Source organism: Cryptotermes secundus, unplaced genomic scaffold, assembly GCF_002891405.2.
Source record: "Cryptotermes secundus unplaced genomic scaffold, Csec_1.0 scaffold401, whole genome shotgun sequence".
In the NCBI taxonomy this organism is placed as follows: Eukaryota; Metazoa; Arthropoda; class Insecta; order Blattodea; family Kalotermitidae; genus Cryptotermes; species Cryptotermes secundus.
Window position 1 is genome coordinate 1,886,991 of NW_019731223.1, and position 21,350 is coordinate 1,908,340.

At 39.6% G+C, this 21,350-nt stretch overlaps 1 protein-coding gene across 8 annotated transcripts in view; it reads left to right on the forward strand.

Annotated features, from left to right (window-relative positions):
- Nucleotides 1–6,032: 6,032 nt before the first annotated feature.
- Nucleotides 6,033–21,350, forward strand: part of LOC111866508 (microtubule-associated serine/threonine-protein kinase 3) — a 106,056-nt gene continuing 90,738 nt past the window's right edge. For 3 of the 8 annotated variants that reach the window (XM_023855512.2, XM_023855514.2, XM_023855519.2), the window contains exons 1-2: nucleotides 6,034–6,554; nucleotides 9,859–9,938. In XM_023855512.2, coding sequence (XP_023711280.1) covers nucleotides 6,374–6,554; nucleotides 9,859–9,938 — 261 coding nt within the window. In that variant the 5' untranslated portion in view covers nucleotides 6,034–6,373. Of the gene's footprint in view, nucleotides 6,555–9,858; nucleotides 9,939–20,682; nucleotides 21,000–21,350 lie in introns of those variants that run through there. The other 5 variants (XM_023855511.2, XM_023855513.2, XM_023855515.2 and 2 more) reach the window with 4 other exon arrangements.

Here is a 21,350-nt window from a genome sequence, read left to right on the forward strand (position 1 = left end):
ACTGTTCATAACTGAGTTTATTGGTCGTATGATGTCCCAACATGTTTTAGCTCGTGGAGTCATCATCAGGTGATACTGTAACAAACCTTATACTATTGCATTATAGATCGATATAAAAGGCATAATTCAGTAGTATAAAGTTTGTTAATATATCGCCTGATGATGGTTTCACAAGATGTTGCAACATCGTATGACCAGTAAACTCAGTTATGCACAGTGAAATGTGGGCGAGTTGTTTGGTGTATTGTTGTGTTTGGCAGGAAAAATAAAACCCATATCCAAGAACCAAAACATAAATATGCGAATGTAATAAATTTCTGGAGCAGGATGCTCAGTATCAATGCAGTAAGATGTAATCTGAATACATCTTTACCAGCAATACAGATCTATTTTAATGGAAGTACATTACTATATTCTGGACCTGTAATACATATCCCAGTCTTCTTTTATGCTATTTGTTGCTCTTTGTGTCTATTTGTTCAACTTCTGTAAATGTTCACATATAGTGTCTATAAGATGAAACACCCATATAATATTTCGATAATATCTGTGTAGTTCCGGAAGGAAAGTATACTACATACAGTGTTAACAGTTGAGATTGCAGTATATATGATATTTTAACTTTCTGGTACCTTATTACATGGACTCAGTTATTTGGTTTATAGTTCATGTATGCTGAAACAGTATTTTTGCTGCAACCTTTCAGTACAATCATACCTTCTACTTTACATTGCACAATAGACCTCTGATCTCTGTACAGTGATTAATTATACTATTTGTGGAATGTTAATTTTGTTGAATGCATGTATAATCTTGAAAGCGGTGATGCTTTGTGGTCATGAAAGCACATAGAAATGAACGTTTTGAATGTCAACTACCTGCAAGTGATAAAAAAGATGATCTCACCTAGTCATAATTGATTAATGATCCTAATGAACTATAATGATGTAAATGTTTTTAGTTCTTGAAACTTGCACAATACAGTAACAACTTAAAAATGTGTCACTTTAATATAGACTGTGCATGCTGGAACATCCAATAACATGAACCTTCCTTCTCCACTAATACCAATAATACATTCATTAGAGATATTACAGCTGGTATAATATAATTATTACTATAATAGCAAAACCTCCAGAAATCAAAAGGTTTGACATGTCACATTTGAATTTAATTATCAGATGTATGGCTGGTGGTCATGGTAGCTGAGCAGTCTAAGGCATGCACTGTGTTCGCTCGCTCGGAAACCGGGATCGTGGGTTCAAATCCCACTCAGAGCATAGATGTTTATTGTTTGTTTGTGTGTGTGTTTTTTTTCTGTGTTTGTATACAGGTAGAGGCCTTGTGATGAGCTGATCACCCACCCAAGGAGTCCTACCAAATATCTTAAGATCTAGTAAACTGAAGTGAAACAGAGAGTTTCATGGAGGTAGGCCAAGGCCAAAATTTGGGCTGTAGTGCCAAAGGAAAAAAAAAATGTGTGGCTTCAAGTGAAATGTATGCTGGACTTGAGACTATAAAATGATCATAGCGTTTGGTGTCATATTTCTTTCAGTTTTGATAAAACTAATCTGTCATTCTCACTAAGCTCTTCAGTTTTATTTTAAGTGAAAGTGAATAACTGCTAGAGGGAATTTAATTGAATATAGGTATACCTGCAGGATTATGTTTGAACAGAAATGTCAAAATTAAAATGGTAACGGCTATTTCAACATTGGTTAATTTTCTGATGGTAACAGACATTGAGCCCTTTGGATTGCTTCTTTTATCATCTCAGTATCTGATGGTATAAGGTGCAAAGCGCAAGCATCTCTGTCTCTTTCTCAGTGTTGACCTTGTGCATTTCTTTGTTCATTCTCATTTCATATTTTTATTGTACGGTTTTAATACAGGATTTATGGATGCAATGTAATGCACTTCAGTGATATTATTATGATGTGCCATTCCAACTTTTAAACTGAATTAGAGTATTTGAGAATAAATAATTATGTTAATGGACTGTCTTAATAACCACTTATACCTTGACACTATTTAAATTTAATGAGGCTGTGTACATGTAACAGCATTTCTGTTATCAAATCCAAAATTTTATGTTGTGTATTAATGATAGCTTAGGCTGCAATTTTATGCAACCATTATGCATATGATTGTTAAGCATGATAATGAGCTCTGCACCACTAAATTATGTCCTCTTGATTTCAGTGTCATCTTTAAGGGGATAATTACATTATCATGATGGATATAACAAGACTTCTGCTTGTATGTGTGCATTATCCTTCAATATTTTTTCTTGGTAATGAGTTTCATTGACTGTTTCATTTAATTTTTAAATACTGGTGAGAACATAATGTAACATTTTCATTTAATTTTAATGTCAGTTTTTACACCATCTAACTGCATGTTTTTTAATTTGTTAAAGATTTTTTCCCAGAACTCGGTAAAATAACTGGAATTTTAAAACCAACCAACTTGCACAACTTTAAATTTCAATAGCATATTTACATACTAAAGTTATATATTCAAAGTCCTATATTAAACTCGTACACTATATCTATACATCCACTCCCCCATATGCCTTCATGGCGTAGTGCTTAATTAGTTAAGCACAGGGGCAACTTTTCATTTTACGCTATACTCTAATCCAGTCAACCCTTGAGTGGGTGCTATAATTAATCATTGATAGAAGAATTTTTTATTATGCTTGTTTGACATGACACTCCTTTCTGATATTCCTTCAGTGGGCTGCTAATTTTTTTTATCTGTTTAATCGTTTACTAAAAGTCACATTGCAATATGCTGCAGCCTTTCAGCTTCATAAGGTAGTCACTGAAGACATTCCATGCACCACATACGTGGTCGTTTAAGTAGAATTTTACTTTATTCTGTTGTACCTGTTAGCTGTATCAAGTACCAGTGAGGAACAGAATCTCAAGAATTTTATTTTTCAGAGTAAAATTTACCGTAGATGACAGTTTGTTTGTGATCCTGGAGCTAACAGAACAACAACAAGAGGAAGAAATGCATTGAAAATGATGCCAAGTCTGAGGAAGGAGTGATCATCATCTGTAATGACCATGATTGCAAGTCTGAGCAGAATATGGAGCATGTACTTTAAGATGTTACAACTATTATTTTGAAAACTGGTATATGAACAAATTCCCAAACTCAAATTGTAATAATTTTCTTTATAGTATGTTGGTCATGCTCCATACTTTTGTACTGATTTGTCGTAGTTCTGAAGAGCCACGTACATCCCTGCCTGGGAACTGAATGAAAGAACTTGGCAGAAGCAAAATTTCATAGGGTTGTTACAGCATGGGAAGTACTTGGAATAAATGTTACAGAAATGATAAAATATGACAGTTATGAGGCAAAGAAAGTGGACATTTTTAAGTATTTAGGAAGTAATATAGTGACAAATGGAAGAGTACAATAAGACATTACAGAAATAATAAAACATTTAGGAAAATATGCCAGTGAATTATTGATGCACTTTGTAGAAGAGCTAAAGACAGAACTATGTTTATTTGGAAAGTTCTGCATTCCAGTTTCAGTGACTGGAACATAAATGTGGGCATGGACAAAGATACTAGTAGATCAACAGCAGCCAAGATCAGATTGTCAGAAAATACAGAAGGAAAAAGGTCAGCAGATAGGTGATGAGAAAGATTTAAAGAAAATGTCAGATGAATACATTGGAAAATAATTTAGTATACAGCAGAATAAAATGGTATGGGCATGTTTTAAGAATGAACAGAAGGAGAATCCCACAGGCCTTGAATATGAAAATACAAGGAACATTTCCAAGAGGAAGATCAGCAATGGACTAACCCATTGTGAAAGATTTCACCCAGAGAGGAGGAGGAGGAGGAGGAGCTTTGGGAAGAAAGGGAGTTATTAGACAATGCACATAAAGTGCAGATAGGATGCTTATCAGCACTGCACCAGCTGCTTGCTGATGTACTGAGTTAAATGAGAGGACGATTAAGTATTATAAATTGGTATTTATCTTATTTTTACAATTACAATTTTTTTATTTCTTAGCAATAAATATGTATTATTTGTATATTAAATTATTCTGGTATTATCTCCATTGTTTTCACGTTTTTTCTCAAGAGCCCAAGAGCAACAGGAAGTCCTGAAAATGAAAAATCCATTTCTGTAATGTATACCAGGGCTATTCAGAAAGTAATCTCCATTTATTTTAGGCAACTAATGTAGGTGTAAAGGAGAGCTTGTGAATGTGAGGTACCATCACATGACTCATTGCCTTGTAAACCGTCACATAACTGGTCATCTGGTGTTTGTTCTTGTCTCTACAGACTGAGTTATGTTGTGTCCTGTGACTGATAATCCCGTCAGCCATGGAATTCACGCTGTTATCCACTTTTTTCATGCTAAAAACATGAGTCCTGCAGAAATCCATTGTGAATTATGCTTGGTAGTTTATGGCCAAAAGTGAAGGAACTATAAGACAATGATCTAGAATGCTCAAAGTTGGGTGGGTGAACAAATGTTGATGAAGAAGTGTGAAGTGATCAACCATCTCTAATGAGTGATTATCTTTTTCAAAGTGATGACCAACAAGTATGTGATAGATGATGCTTTACACTTTCAGAACTTTCGTGTGAATTTCCACAAATTTCACAGACTGTACTCTACGAGATTATTACATTTATGCTAGGCTGTCACAAGTTTTGTGCAACATGGGTTCCAAATGTGCTCACAGGTGAGCACAAAATACAGAGAATGGCATCGACTTTGACCTTTTTAGAGTGATACCACAAAGAAGACTATGAATATCGCAATCACATCGTGTGAGTTGCAGGTGATGAAACATGGGTTTCATTTGTGAATGTTTAAACAAACGTTTGCCTGCCGGAAGACTAATGGCAACTGTTTTCTGAGACAAAAGTAGTGCTGGTGGTGAAATTGACACAGTAATGTCAGATGTGTACTGTGAAACACTAAAAAAACTGTGAAGTCATCTGTTCAATCATTGTCTTCGGCTACCTCATTTTCTAAATACTTTGTAGGAAGCAAAAGTAATAACTACCTAAACCCGGTAAAGACCCAAAATTTCTGCAAAATTTACGTCCGATCAACCTCCTGTCCACAACAAGAAAACTATTCGAAAAAAAAATTTTGAAATTCCTCCAAAAACATATTGTAGAAAGAGGCCTGCACAACGCAAGCCAGCGCATCACAACACGACATTGCAACGTATGAGGCTGGCAGACCACGTAACTCTTAATTTCAACGATAAAATGTGTATGGCTGCGGTGTTCTTGGACGTCGAAAAAGCCTTTGGTACCGCGTGACACTCAGGCTTGCTGTATAAGTTATCAACATTTGAATTCTCGAACAGTTTGACGAAACTTATTGGGTCCTTTCTTTCTCAAGATAAATTCAGGGTTTTGGTTGAAGGCGAAATGTCAACACATAGGACAGTGCATGCAGGGGTGTCACAAAGTTCGGTCCTTTCCCCTACTCTTTTCAATTTGTACATAAATGATGCCTCCCAAACACATGGTGTTCACCTGACCCTCTTCGTGGACAACACCTGTCTATGCGACAGATTTCAAGGAGGGTTTTATTGTTATAAAACTCCAGCTTGGTCTCAGCTCAATGGAGACCTGGTGTGAGCGCTGGAATATTAAAATTAATGAAGGTAAGACTCAGGGGGTCTACTTCTCTAGAGGTTGTTGACCGCCTGAATCTTTTCTCACTCTAAATGGATGAAATATATATAACTATACACTATCAATAAAGAATTGGGATAATCTTGACAACTATTAGCGTCTCCATGTGTTCCCCAAATCTGGGTGTTGATGTTGATCATATTTTGGGCCAACGATAATAAAAAATACTCGGTAGTCTTTATTTTTAGCAGTTGTTCTTAAATTCGAAATGGGTGTAATTTCTCTTGTGGAATAGTGGTTAACCTCTTTGCCAACCGAGCTACCGATTTCTGACGTTGAATTCTGCTGTTTAAGATGGCAGTGTAAACCAACGCGTTCAACAATTAACATGTAATATTACTATGGATCGTGTGGATGGATAGGACAGCCATCTATGCTTTGAGGTTACAGCTTATGATTACGTTGAAGTAGTGAAGTGTGGTCCTAGTTCTCGTTTTGCATATTTAAAGCAGTTTTTATAATGACACGGTTGTGGTTCGGGTAATGGGTAGAGTATGTTGGATTACCAAATTAAATTTCCGCTGGTTGATATTTGATTGCGGGTTTCTTATTTTGAAACTAAGCTTGGCCTGATTGGGGCGCTAAATTAGGCCAGATTACGCCAGTTGTCCAGGTAGAAATAAATTTATGTCACTATATTTACACACGAAGTTCTCAAGGAAATACAAAGGATGAATATAAGCTGTGTTGGTGGAAGGCCGAGTAGGGCCCGCGTACGGACTCATTCACATTCTACGAGAGACGGTGTTTGTGGCGATAAAATGGTAATCAAAATGAACCCCAAAGCTGACATTAGTCATAGACGGTACTCTGACTCTGAAGATAAGTCCTCAAGACCACGTACATTGCCAGGTAAGTTCATGATCTTTTGTTAAATTAATGATGACATGTGTAAGCAGATGTGATACCTAATCTGTCACAGAAAGTAGGTTGCTGCTTTCAGTTCAGAATATCATGGTTTGGTGAAGACAAATTGCATAAATGGTTACAGATGTACTTTAATTTTTTCTTTGATACTGCCTGTACTAATAAGGTGCCATAAATCACAGTTTGCTGACATCTGATCTACCTGACCTGCATTCTTTAAAGAATTTATTACTCCAATTAGCTATTTTCTTTTCTGAATGTCATTGAAGTTTGAATGTGCAGTCAAGTTAATTATTACCAGCATTGACCTCTTCCATATCTTCCACTAGCTGTTACTCCTCCACCTCCAGTGTATTTCTATATATTCCCCTCAAGTCATCTTGCCATTCAGTTTACACAAATATTGGAAGTGATAATCATGTGATAGCATTGACTAGCAACATGCTTGTTGGGCTGGTAGTCACTGTTCAATGAGGCAGAAGGAAAGGAATAGTAGGCAAAGGAAGAAGTCTCAAGAATCGTCATTCCTATCATGCATCGGAATTATTTCTGTGCTGTCAGTATAAATTCTGAGTGAGATTCACAAGTAAAGTGTGATTTGGCTTCTTTCATTTCGTATCTGCAGGTTGATTCCAAAATAGGATCTCAGAGAATATTGAAACTGTTATTTAGTCATTATTGTCATTTTATGAGGTAGCTATCCTGCAAGGAAATGTTTGGATCTGGATACAGGTCTTGTTATTGTTGGTGGCATAGTAAAGCAGAAAACTGTGTTGATATGAAAGGTAAAAGAACCATGACAATAATAAGCCATGATGTTCCAAGCTTTACCTTATTGTATGATACAGGTAATTAATCAGTCCAGTCCATACCACCCCATCTTGCTTCTCTGAGATCCATTTTACTATCTCGCTGACATATACACTTTCCTAGCGGTCTTTCCATCTGGCTTTCTCATCAAAGTCCTGTATGCATTCCTTGGCCCTCATACATGCTACATGCCCAGCCCACCTCAGCCTCCTTGAATAGAGCATTCTAATCATACTTGGTGAAGAATAAACGTTATGAAACTCCTCATTATGCAGTTTACTCCAGCCTGTCACTTTATTCTTCTTTGATCCAGATATTCTCCACAGAACCCAATTTTTCGAACACCTTCAGTCTTTGTTCTTCCCTTAATGTTAGGGACCAAGTTTCACACCAGTGCAAAGCCAGCTATTCTAATTTTACATTTTTTGATGGCAGATGAGAAGACAAAAGGTTCTGGGCTGAATGGTAGCAAACATTACCTGAATTCAGTCTCCTCTTAATTTTCTACTGAATCAATTTTTGATTTTCTACTGTCATTCCCAAATATTTGAATTGGGCTGCAGCAACATGTACTTAGCTTTTGCTATGTTTACTTCTATACTAACCTCTTTACTAACATCAATTAGAGCTTCTATGTTTTTTTGTTATGATATCTAAGATGTCTCCTGATAGATCTACATCATCAGCATAGACTAGTAACTGATGTGTCCCATTTAATTTCAGTGTCACCTAGTTTTCCTGGACCTTCCTAATGGCATAATCTAAAGCAGTGATGAAAAGCAGTGGCGATAAAGCATCTCCTTGTTTTAGACCATTTTGGATAGGACAGAAATCAGACAAATGTTTAACTATATGAACTTTACTATAGGTTTCATGTAAACATGTTTTAATCAGCCTGACTATTTTCATGGTTGCCCCAAACTCTGTGACATTGTTCAGTACTTCCCTCCCAAGTGAATCATAGGCGTTCTTGAAATCTATGAATAGTTGATGTACTGTCTCATTGTACTCCCATTTTGTTTCCCATATCTGACAAATGCAAATAATTTGATCAGTAATTGATTTGTTACATCAAGACCCAAACTAATGATCCCCAATAATTTCATCTATATATGGGCTTAAACTTGAGAGAAGAATGTTGGATAAAATTTTGTGTGAAGTTGATAGCAGTGATATCCCATATAGTACTACAGTCAATTATATCACCCATCTTGTGAATTGGTACAATAATAGACTCCTTGCATTGATCAGGCAATTTTTGCTTATTCCAAATAGAATTAATGAGTTTGTGGATGTCAGAACATAATTTTTTCACTTCCTACTTGAATCAGTTCTGCTGGAATATGATCACTTTAGCTATCCCTGTAACAGGCTGAAGAGGCCGTAGGGTTGTGAGAAGTCAAGCCTCCCACATTTTCTAGACCACAGATGGCGGTGAGGTTGTCAGCATTACACACCTACACCCTTTACCCCCAGGAAGATTCCTGGGACTCATTTATGTTAGGGCAGAGTCGACCCCTGGGCCATAGTGCGGCTGGAAAGATTAGGTCAACTGAAAAGTGCAATAACTTCATTGGGGGTTGAACCTGTGACCATCCTGCTTGTAGCATAGTGCCTCAACCAACTGCCCTCCTGTGCACCCTTTATAAAACTGGGTATGTTTCCAAAACATTGTGTTCTTTAGCATACTGGATGATGGACTAAGTCAAAACAGTCAATAATCCCGAGTATTACACACTATTGCCATTGGTAATAATACAGTTGCACTTGTGTGAATAAATAATTTAACTTCTGTGTTCTTAAAGTAAATAAGAAACCTGCTTTGATAATTAGAGTGACATGAGTAATATGGAATTGATTTCCTGCCTTTGGTTTGAAGTATCTTAGAGCTTCCAATAAATCATTAAGCCATTCAGGCAGAAGTGTGTGATGGCCACCCCATTAGTTGAGCCTCAGATATGTGGACTGCTAGTGGACTCAGTGAGCCTGTGTCCTAGCAAGAATGTACCCAGATTACAGGAGATAATAAAAATGCTGTCTGTTGTTGTGCACACATGCCTGGTACCTATCTAGAATGTTTACATTCACTCAAAGAAGTTCTATTTTGGTAACAGGAAATTTTAAACTTGAAATTGCAGTCTCTTGTTTGAGGAACATGTTGATGCCTGGAACTGCTTTCATTGGACAGTCATCCAATTTCTGTTCATTGCCCCTCCCCAGCCCAACAGTGAAATCAAGGCTAGACTTGAACATTCTTGTGACAGCAGCAGCATATAGCATATCATCATTGGCTGTAATCTGGTTAAGTTTTATTTGTAATTTGTTAAGTCACAGGTATGTCAGTACTAGTAGCAGTACAAATCTCTGTGGCCTAGTTAGATGGGAAGACCATCAAATGCATTTGCCAGAGCAGCTGAGAGATTTATGAATAGCTCTAAGATGATCACACAGTGTCATTGCGTTCTTCATTGTTTTTCAGGGCCAGAAGAAATATCCAATTTGGTTCGAATGCATAGTTCTGTCTTGGGTCAGTCAGCACCATCTTTATCAACTAGTATAGTAAGTAACTCGTGTTATTTAATTGAATACCCCAAAACTTTACTGTGATTGAATGTTGTCATGCAGCCTTAAGATGTACATATGATTGTGTTATATTTACTTTTCAAAGCTTAATGTTAAATCCTAATGTGTGTCTACTGGGCTGTTGTCTATGCATGCCCTTTGCTGCCCTAAGTTTTATTGTCACATCCCTGTATTGGCAGTTGACAGCATTTTAGGAACAAGCATTTTAATATGGAGAAGTACAGGACTACTGGCAAAATGTCAGTAGTCATGTGAACAAAAATAATGATTCCCTTGTGTAAGGTGGCACAACATATCATATTGACAATCATGTTACAGTGTATACTCTTTCCACCAGAACTCATAGGCTTGAAGTATGTTTGTAATTAATTGACTTAATAGTGCCTCAAATATGCAGTTAAGTTTTTGATGAACACTGTTCATTCAAAATATTGTCTGTTCAGTTATTATGCACAATACAGATAACTTCTTTTTTTAACCTGCTGTGTTGAAACCATAACACTCGTGTATGTACATTCCTTGATAGTTAAACCAAATGTATATTAATAAAATCTAGTTCATATTATACTGCAGATTTGAAGATACTCTGTGATCCTTTGAGTCTGAGGTGACTTCATTGCTTCTGTTTCTTCCTCTTCTTTGCACTTCATTCCAGTTTGAGCCTTAGCCTCTCCTAAGCATGAGGCTTTCTGAGTCCTTGGAACAGGCAGTAAAAATACTCACATAAGGCACATAACTTTACAGAACAACACAGACAAATATCCATAACTGAAGTGGAATTTAAACCGAATGTATAGGCAGCATGAGATTTGCCTTGGACTGTATGCTCTCTGACACCATTTCTACCAAAGGAGAAGTTGAACTTGATGCTCATTTGTATCCATATCCTGTTGTAAATGGTACGTTTCTTTTGTACATGTATTCAGGTCTGGTTTTCTGCTGATGCATTGAAGTTTGGAAGTGAGAAATCATACATTAGTTTAGATTGTCTGAAAGCCCAGAAGCCTTTTTATTGAATTCTGGGGTTTGTTTATTATACATTCTAATAGGCAGTACATTTCAGCTAGACTGAAAATCTTGAAGGATTTAATTTGCATTTTGTGCTATCTTGTGATATGACAGTTGGTGACTTAAATCAAATTACACTACAGATTAGTGCCAGTTTCGGTTACTAAGTGTATACTTTTTATTCAAAGTGCGAATGGGGCATTGCTGTTTGAAGCAATAAAATATAATTAATGGTTTATGAAACTTAGGTTGCTTTCCATACAGAGGCTTCAAATGTTGCAGATGGGTGTGATGATCCACATATTACTGTTAAAATGATGGAAATATATGAGAAATGGCAGAGCATTTAACTGGGTGTAATCACCTAAGGCAAAGAAAGACTGGTAATGTAACAGGAACTTCTTCCACATGTAGTATTTCAAATTCCTGTGCCCTTCAGGAGTCTGTATTTACATAAGTAATACTGCTTTTTTTTCACATACTTTTCCTTAATTTGGACAATTAGGCTGACAGTATTGTCATTGCTGTGTGTCTGTGCCATTTTCCTTCTGATAAATCTTTGAACCTGTTGACTAATTTAACTGACGCATGTTACCAACATACCAACATGGTGTTAATGATGGTCCGTCATATTTTCTAATTCCTTCCCATGAGAAATAACAGCAGTGTGGCCATGCCGATTTATGAGGATGTAGAGTGTCATCTCTTTGTAGTTTAGTGGCACTACGGCAAGGTGTTTCCCACAAGGAAGCTTGATTTGTGTACTGGCAAATTATATTTGCTTTGTTAATGATAATCTGAAAAATATATGTATAAACACCTCATGTTTAAATTCTGACATTTTTGTGAAAATGTTATAAAGAAAAAAAAAAGGCCGTGCCTGCTATAACCTCAATACCATCTGAAGAAATAGTGGATTATAATGCCCCACCTTATGTTGAAGAACAACCAGATATTATGGATGGGCGGCGTATTGTTCACTTTAAATTCTTGGTCAGTCTACACTACCCCTCCAGAATATCGAGAATGAAACATGCCGAGGATTGTGCTTCTGATTTTAGTATGGAGTAAGAATTTTAGTTTCATATGACATGGGATGGAGTACAAGAGGCATGGGATGAAATTATGACAGTTTAAATGGTTTCGGAGCAGTCATTGGCAATCTAAGTGGTATAGTTTTAGATTGCTCAGCATGTAATAGGAAATGTAAAAAATGAGGTGAAAGTGAGAAATCTCCAGAACATGACTGTCAGAAAAATTTTTACATATCTGTGAAAGCACTGGAGCCGCATGTTGCCAAAGATTTGTTGTTGATAATGCCATTTTTCAGTCTGACAACGTTGAAGTTGGAGTGTAGATAGGAGATGATAGCTCTACAATTGCAGCATGTCAGGCTGTAAGTACTCATCTCACAATCAAAAAATCTGATGTCATTCATGCCTCAGAAGGAGTTAAAAATAATTATACAGTACTGAAAAAAGTCACAGAAGTTGTATTGGAAACCTTCATCGATGCTCTATGTATGTCATAACTCAGAATAAAGGCAATAGTAAGGCAATGGCAGATGCAGTTCGTTGTATTCTGTGGCACACTTTTAATGATCACAGTAAAAGCTGTATGTGGCGTGGCTACCTTCAGGATAAAGTGAACTATGACCATTAATTAGTTCGATCAGCGATTATTGAAGAACTTAGAGATATTGTTCAGGAAATAACTTCAAATGCAGAGAAATTTTCATGTAATGCTTCTAGTAATATTAATGAAAGCCTAACTGCCACTATAACGAAGAAAGCTCCAAAGTTAAGGTACTTCAGCTGATTTTCAGTTGCATGTGCTGTTGAACAAAAAAAAAAAAATCTCTGAAGGATACACCCAAGACATAGCCAAAGCTATCAACCTGTCCCCTGGAGAACACCACTTATGTCATATTTCAAGGACCCAAAACGGTCTTTGTAAAAGGCAGTTAAAATGAGACGCCTGGAGTTAAAAACACGTCAAACAGGTTCACGTCATCAAAAAGGAAATATCAAAGTTATACCTACAAAAGTAATTCTACCCTTTTTACTGAAGTAGCAGTACCCATTGATGAAGACAATGATGAGTCAATTTTGGAAGAGGATGTTGGTGAAATTACTATTGTTTTACCTGATCTTGAAACCTCTGGCTTTGAAGCCAATGGTGATACTTTGTAAATTGCTGCGAAATGTGGGAGAAGTACATTTTCAACTTATGTCAATCCCAGTCGACAAGTATCCGTGAGAGCTAGTGCAGCTAATGGTTTGGTGAACTGTAACGATCTTGTGTACCATGGTGTAAAAGCTGTCCCTGTAAGATTAGCATTGGTAAGCTTTATTGAGTGGCTGGGATTATTTAAAAGTAGTGCATTGCTGTACATAATTTAGCATTCGATGGACCAAGATTATTTAGAGTAATTTCTAAATATTCTTTTGTTGATGAGGTTGCTGAAGTAATCTGTGGTTTCACACACATGTTACGTGTATTTAGAAAAAAAAAACAAGAAAGGATTAGTAAATTCAAAGAATATAAACACTAATGGAACACAGAATGCAACATGCGACTGTAAGATTCTTGCAAAAATAACGAATCAGATGTTACTTGGAAATGGCAAGTTTTCTTCTCTGAGAGAAATGCATTCTGGAAGGCAGAACACCAAACTGTCAACAACTTGTCAACTTTAGCACCATTGAGAAAAACCTTGAGAATAACAATTAGAAAAAACATTAGCAGAGCCTGGACTTAATATTGTCACCAGTTTTAGGTGACTAGGCCGCGGGTTTGGATTGGTAATTGAATTTATTAACAACCTACGTGTCGTAACTACAAATAAATATTGCGCTCTTGCTGATTTACACAATTTACGATCACTCCACACTGATCTCTTCAGTCTCTTTCCACTAGTCTTCACGGATGTATAACACAGGAAATATGAAAGTCTCCCTAAATCACACACTCCCAATACCACTGTACTATGGCACACATAAAGTCTTCAGATGACACGTCAAGTCTTCACAGGTCAACAAACTCTCCGTGGCTGTCTCCTACCGAGAACTCAGAACTGTAGCGCCGTTTGTTTTTAAGATAACCTCTTTGCACAAACCCCACAGGAAGCACAGCCTGTATTGTTGAAACGTGTTTACCGAACCCTTGCATAGAAACGGTCGCTGCGCAGAATCCATAGAAAACAGTCTCTGTATTGTTGAGGTTTGTTTACCGAGCCGTTGCTTAGCAACACTCTGGCGACCCACGTTACATTGTGAAAATTCTCCAAGAAACATACTGTGACATGACACCTGAAAGACGGAATAGTGAAATCAGATCGGAAGCTATTCCCTAGGATACGAGTATTAACAGAGCACGTTCCCGGTACAGTGGCTTCGGTTACTAGTGGTTTGATACACGCAGAATAACTTTAACTGTTGAAAGAAGATTTCCACAGCAACAAATCGTTCAAAGCAGCGCAATGGAGGAACGCGATAAGATTAACTGTTGGGAACGGTGTCGCATATTCGGTCGGCTGAAGGGTTATGTAAAGAGGCAAAAGTCAGACATCAGTTCGTCTGCAGGGACCTCTCCCACCACCTCGAGTGCTACACCAGCGCTCAGCTGCTTGTGCTGAACTCATTGAAATCTGGTACAAAAGTGGGTGTTTCGAAATACCCCTTCTTCTGTATCCCTAGAGGCACGAAGAAGACTGGTCCAACCATGGCAAAAAATAATAAAATAACCCAGGGTACTCTGCCACGGAAACGGCCAGTTCAACCGATTCCCACCAAGAAATCTGATCCGCCAAGATTACAAAACAACTTGGAAGAAGCAACATACAGTCCTGGAGAGCAGGTTGTATTTCGGATCTGCAGCAGTAAATCTGAACCCCCCTCCCCACGATTATTCTCACCTTTTCCCGGTAACCTTCTTTCCTTTCAGCAGTGTAAAACCTATGGGATCTGGGATCTGGCGTTTTAATTATTACTGATAGAGTGGCCAACTACAGGGCCGTGCTGTCCTGTCTCAACACAGTCTTCACCATTTCATCTTTCATGTGAAGCTGAATAAACTTACCAGGGAGCTAATTTGACATCTTTCAATGAACACTTCCACCAGAGATATCATCCTAGCCCAACAGGAGTTGAATCCTCTTCTCCTCAGAGAAATGACAACATGTGCGAAGAATGCAGGCTTCTTGCCGTACGGCAGAAGTAGGACTCGATAACAAGACGACACGGGTCTCCTGATGGAACCAGCGGTAGTGCAGCCAGCCAACCAACCATCAATCCGTTTTTCCTTCCTATACCTGCAACCATCAAAATCCGAAGGCAAGAAAAGAAACTTTGCTGTGGCTCCAGTGTTTGTCCCCGTCAAGGATAGCCTGTGCGGGGTGGAGAAGGCAATAGTGACCCTGCCTGAATAGACTGCGGAGGAGATCCGACAGGAGATGGTCAGGATCCTCAAAAACTCCCGGAAACACAAGGACAGCCTGACTGGTGCCAAGAGGAGAGCCCTTCAGTCTATTAAAGGCAATGACGCGTTCACAGTCCTTCCGGCTGACAAGGGTAATGCAGCCGTGGTACTGGATATGTCAGACTACAACAGGAAGATCGCCGCTCTCTTGGAGGACAAGGCCTACAAGAAGTTGAAGAAGGATCCTACTGATTTCATAGAGCGCAAACTGTTCTTCTCATGAAAATGCTGAGGTCTGCCAACAGCTACGAACACAAGGTTCCAGGCCACCAAGACTATGGGTTGTCGAATATCCACAAGCCTGATGTTCCGTTAAGGCCCATTGTGAGCACTATTGGCTGTTCTACCTATCACTTGGCCAAACACTTGGCTGGCCTACTGAGCAACAACACTGGCAACAGCCCACACCACGTGAGTAATTCAATGGAATTTGTCCACATCCTGGGTTCTCTCCAAGTCGATCCTCACGACAAAATGGTCAGTTTCGACGTAGTGTCGCTCTTCACCAAGGTGCCTATAAAGGATACTATGTATCTGCTAGGACGACATTTTGAAGATTTCTTGAGACTCTTCTGCCATGTCCTGACCACCTCATACTTCAGCTCCAATGGCCAGTTCTGTGAACAAACGGATGGTGTGGTGACGGGCTCGCCACTGTCTCCGGTCATCGCGAACTTACATATATGGAGGACTTCGAGGAGAGGGCACTTGACTTGGCCCCACACAAGCCCCGCTGCTGTTTTCGCTAAGTGAACGACTTCGTCATCTGGCTACACGTACCCGACCAGCTTAAGGAATTCCTGAATCACCTAAATAGTATTCACCACTGCATTCAGTTCACAATGGAGATCGAAATTGAGGGCCACCTCCCATTCCTGGATATAGATATTCACAGGAGACCCGATGGTTCTCTGGGCCATAGAGTGTACCGCAAATCCACCAATACAGACCTTTACCTTAACGCTGCGTCCCACCACCACCCATCCAACAAGCAAGCTGTACTTTCCACATTGGTGCACAGGGCCAGAGCTCTATGCGATCAAGACAGCCTATATGCCGAGTTGGTGCTCCTGGGGGGCGTTTTCAGGCAGAACGGTTACAACAACTGGCAGATCTGCAGAGTTCTCAACCATCGGCTGAACATCAGTCAGCCCGATGATGAAACGGTCTCTGTTGCCTTCCTGCCCTATTCAGCTGAATCAGCAGAGTGCTGTCCCGGCACAACATAAAGTTAGTGGGCCTGCCTCCAAAGAAACTGTCTACTTTCCTCCGGCCGGTCAAAGATATCCTGGGACTAAGGACACCGGGTGTATACAGTATCCCATGCGAATGCGGCAAGGTCTATATTGGGCAGACGGGCCGTTCCGTGGACACAAGGTTGAAGGAACACCAGCAGCACACCCATCTCGAACATCCGGACAAGTCAGCTGTGGCTGAATACAGCATCGATTTGGGACACCGCATTCAGCTTCAGAATACCTCCATCCTCGCCACCAAGACCCGATATATGGATCTAATCATTAAGGAGACCATTGAGATTGAACTCCATCCCGACAATATGAACAGCGAGGTGGGTTGTCTCAGCAAGTCATGGAAGCATCTCATCTGTTCCCTCAAGAAACCTCCGGGACATGACATCAGATCCACAAGGCCACGCAAGTCCATGCCTGACTCGCATAGCAACCCCGAAGCTTAAGGTCTAATGCCCTCCATTAACCTTGCCTTTCTGCCCCCGACTCAGTATTCAATACCTGCTGGCCCACCTTCCCAGACCCTTCCCTTCTCCTTTCTACTGATTTCCCATGTAGCCCCTCTCCCTTCTCTTCCTGCTCTTATACAGCTGGGTTTTTTCTCGACATTAGTCTGTTAGTACTTGCTCATGCTAGTTCTTCGCTTGCAGATTTTCTTCTTTTTTCTTCAACCCTGAAGATGGAGGCGATACTTTCTTCATAGTCACCGCCGTGAAAACCTCAAATCTTACAAGAAAATGAATAGATTTCAGCCAGCACCGCAAGTTCCGATAGGAGCTTTTAAGGTCCCCTGAGGTCCGCTAAATTGGCCAGCGAGATGAACAGGATTGAACCACAAACTAGCAGTGTTCGTGACACCCAGAAGAATATGGCACAGAGACCATCCCCCGTCGTGCTGACATCTCTTTTAAATCTCCTGCCCTTCGAAAAGGAGATTTAAGTCATTGCTATGGAATCAGTTTTGATTGACGAACGCGGTAGTGGGGAATCGCGTAGTCACACAGAGTTCGGCCAATTACAGGGCCGTATTGTCCTGCCTGCTTCAACACACTCCTCAAAATTTTGGCAATTGCGGTCGGCGCACACGCGGACCATTGAGCTATCGTGACATTCTCCTTAGCCATAGAGAGCATGCATCTGTGCATTTTTCTGCGAATAAGAGAAAAATATAGCTAAAGTTGCCATGATCAGCTCTTTTCTACTCCCCAAATTAAAGCACTTTTTTAAACAACGATTCATCACTGCTCTTTTAATTTTAATTATTTTATTTATTACATGTTATAACACTGTGCGGATTACATAATACTACGGGCCAATCTGGTGCATCGCTGCGGACCACAGTTTGAAGAACACTGGCTTATACCATTTCACTTTTTTATCTGAAGTTCGGTAAGCATGTGAAGGCAGCCATCCGTCATCTTCCGATGAACACTTCATCTGAAGACGTGACTGCCGCCCATGAAGAATTGGACTTTAATATCATAAGTGTTAAGCAAATAAGAGCGAAATGCCCGTCACCTGAGGGTCCAGTAACCTCAGTACCCTTGCCCATCTTCGTAGTGACTGGCACTTTGGCAGAAGTATGACGCCCCTTTTGGAACATCGTCATCAAAGTAGTGGCCTACAGGGGCTTGCGAAGAGGTAAAACTGGCAGAACATATGGATCCACTGCAAGCTGCCCGTCCTCGAGATGTCTCTGATGCGGCGGTGGCCATCGCCAGCGATAGTTCGAAGCGCACAATCCCAGCACTTAACGGTGTGTGTAATTGCGCCGAACAGGAGTAGCAACGGAGCAAGCAGCATCCCGCACTCCATGTACGTACCGGCTGCAGGGTTGCGTCCAAACTCGTCCTCCAAGGAAGACATACACTGTGGCGCCAGCAGCAACTGCGGAACCAGCGGCCAACCCCGAAACCACAACTAAAGACCAGATTGGAAAAGCCCCCAAGTCAGCGTCCATCATAAACATTATTAATGGAGGTGTGGTCGCCCTCGCAACCACAGTGCAGCAAACCATGATGATCCTGAAGACAGCAGAGATAGAAGATGCACGATTCAGCGTCGTTATGAAGGCTGTCTGCGGGGTCGTAATGTGGAAATAAGGATCTACCTTTGCTGTACGTGCACCTATCAACACGCCTCATCCTTCTCTGAGAAGAGGATCGAAAATGGATAAATACTGCGAGTGTGTCACGGTCTAATCAGGAACCTAGACTGCGTTCGACACCAAGACAACACGGGTTAGTCGAGGTACCTACCGCAGTGCGTTCCGAACGATGTATTATCTGATTCTGATGATGGGACGATTTATGGTTGCCGAATCATCTGTAATTTATAGGAAACTGACACAGCTGATAGCCCTTGGGAATGTCATTATTTTATATCCGCTGCGAAAGCCTCAGATCTTGCATGGGCTTGATGTCTAAACAACGAAAGAAGTTTTAAACAGAATATAATTGTATGCTGTGAATGTCCAGTATCGTCAGCAGAAGATGAAAAAAGAGGAAGTTCGAAACAGAGTATACCTTCTGTTTACGACAAACACCTTCTGTGGGAAATAAATATAGAACAATCGGCATTAAAAGTTACGAAAGGTTCCAAGAGAAAATGAAATTAAAATCCCCTGTATGTAGAGCTACGCACCATAAACTTCTAAAAGTTCTAGGGTCCAGTAATTGTTTATAAAGCGTGTGACAGTAGTTGATTAATTATATGAATATTATGTTGGAAATTGTCCACTATCTGGAGGAGTATGCCTGACATACACCAATCGAACCGATAGTCGGCATTCATCAGAAAAAACTGAACAAGTCCTAAATCGACCAAGCCCAGACATGAGCTGCATATGGCTTCTTCGAAAGTAACCGAATTTTCGGCATTTATAACTACAACAACTCCAGGACCACCCCTGTGGTCTAGTACCAGTGCTGGGTTTACGTATGAGCTAAATGAGCCACAGCTTAGGGCCTCGAAATGTGAGTGATCACCAAGTAATGAGAGTAAGAAGTCGTCTACGAGGCAAACGCTATTCTGTTGTAAAACTAGAAAGATAAATGGCTAGCTGAAGCTCACCAGATTGGAACGATTGAAACAACATACACGGGGACTCTGCGACAACCGAAAACAAACTAGAAGGATATTGCTCCTTGTTTTCACTTTATGGCACACCTGTGTGATTGTTGCTATGCAAATTCCAGGTATTATGTGTTTTTGCAGTTTCCTATACAGTAACATGCACACCCACACACATTCACACATAACCACGCATAAAATTACATTTCGCAAGTAATTTAGTTATTTTTTTTCCCTCACAACATTTTGCCACCAACATATATTTTTTTTTTGTTAAAATATCTTCCGTCGTAGAAAGGGAACCCTTGTAATTATTAAAAAAACTGTAATGTTTATAAATCATTTTTTCTGCGCGATACAGGAATGGCCCTTGACCTCATTAGAGCTTGGGTCTCTCGAAGGCGCAATCCAATCCTGTCTGGTACTAGGTTTGATCCGTATATGTCCACGTATACCTCACGCAGTGTACTGTGTTCAACATAATTTTCGCATAATTAATCAATCATTGTCACAAACCTACAGAATCACTGGACCCTCTGTTTTTGTTAGTGTTTCTGATGGGTCTTAACCCTGTCCAGAGAGGGATTTTATTTTCATTTTTCTGTTGTTTGTCATATTTTGTATTGACGAGATTTATATTCGTATCTCCTGCTCTTAGTATTTGACTTTAATGGAATATATATTTTGTTTGGAACAACTTTTGTTGCCCAGTGACCGAACCAAGCTCTTTCTAGCGGACCCAGCTGAGCAAGAAGCTTTGTCTGCTTCACCTGATTATGGTAACGGCCTCTGTATTCGAGACGTTTTGTTTGTCTTATATATTGCAGACACTGGGATGATGTCCAACATAATATTTGTATACTGTAGCAACAATTGTTAGAGGAACTTTTAGAGAATCATTGAAAGATAAACATTTTTGTCTGGAATTAATAAGAGCAATATTTCCCACTAATTACTACGGTCAGACTTATGACCATTTTTATAAATAGGTTTTGTAGCAAATTGTGTTTGTCATATGGTAAAATTCACATTGTATGAATGAAGTTGAAACCCGCCTATACTGTATTTTGTGTGCTGCGCCATGTCCCTATCCCGCTTTGGAAAATCAATATATGGGAGGACGGCACGGCGGTTTTGTGAGCTCTCAGTTGCGGACACTGGGCTTTGTTAGGTGCAGGAGCAGCAGGCAGCTAGCTCCAGTACAAGAATGTATTGTTCACAGACGTAGGTAAGGTGAATTGCTGCATGGTTCATTTGTTACATTTCATTAAATGAGGCGTTCTAATGCAACAAACATTCCTGTGCCCAAATAATTTCCCCATGACTAAATGACACACATCTTCCGATAAGGTGTACACATGGGGCCTTCGTGTTACGAGACGAATGCAAAACAACACTTCTGTTCGCTATTTATTCATCACGTAAATGTTTATCACGCCGGGACTACAAAGTGTTGCTGAAATCAATGTGTATAAATGTAGTTCTTTTTATACTTCATACTGTATGAGATAAAAATTACCCAGTTAACCCCCTTTACGGCCGGTCATGGTAGCCGAGCGGTCTAAGGCATGCACTGTCT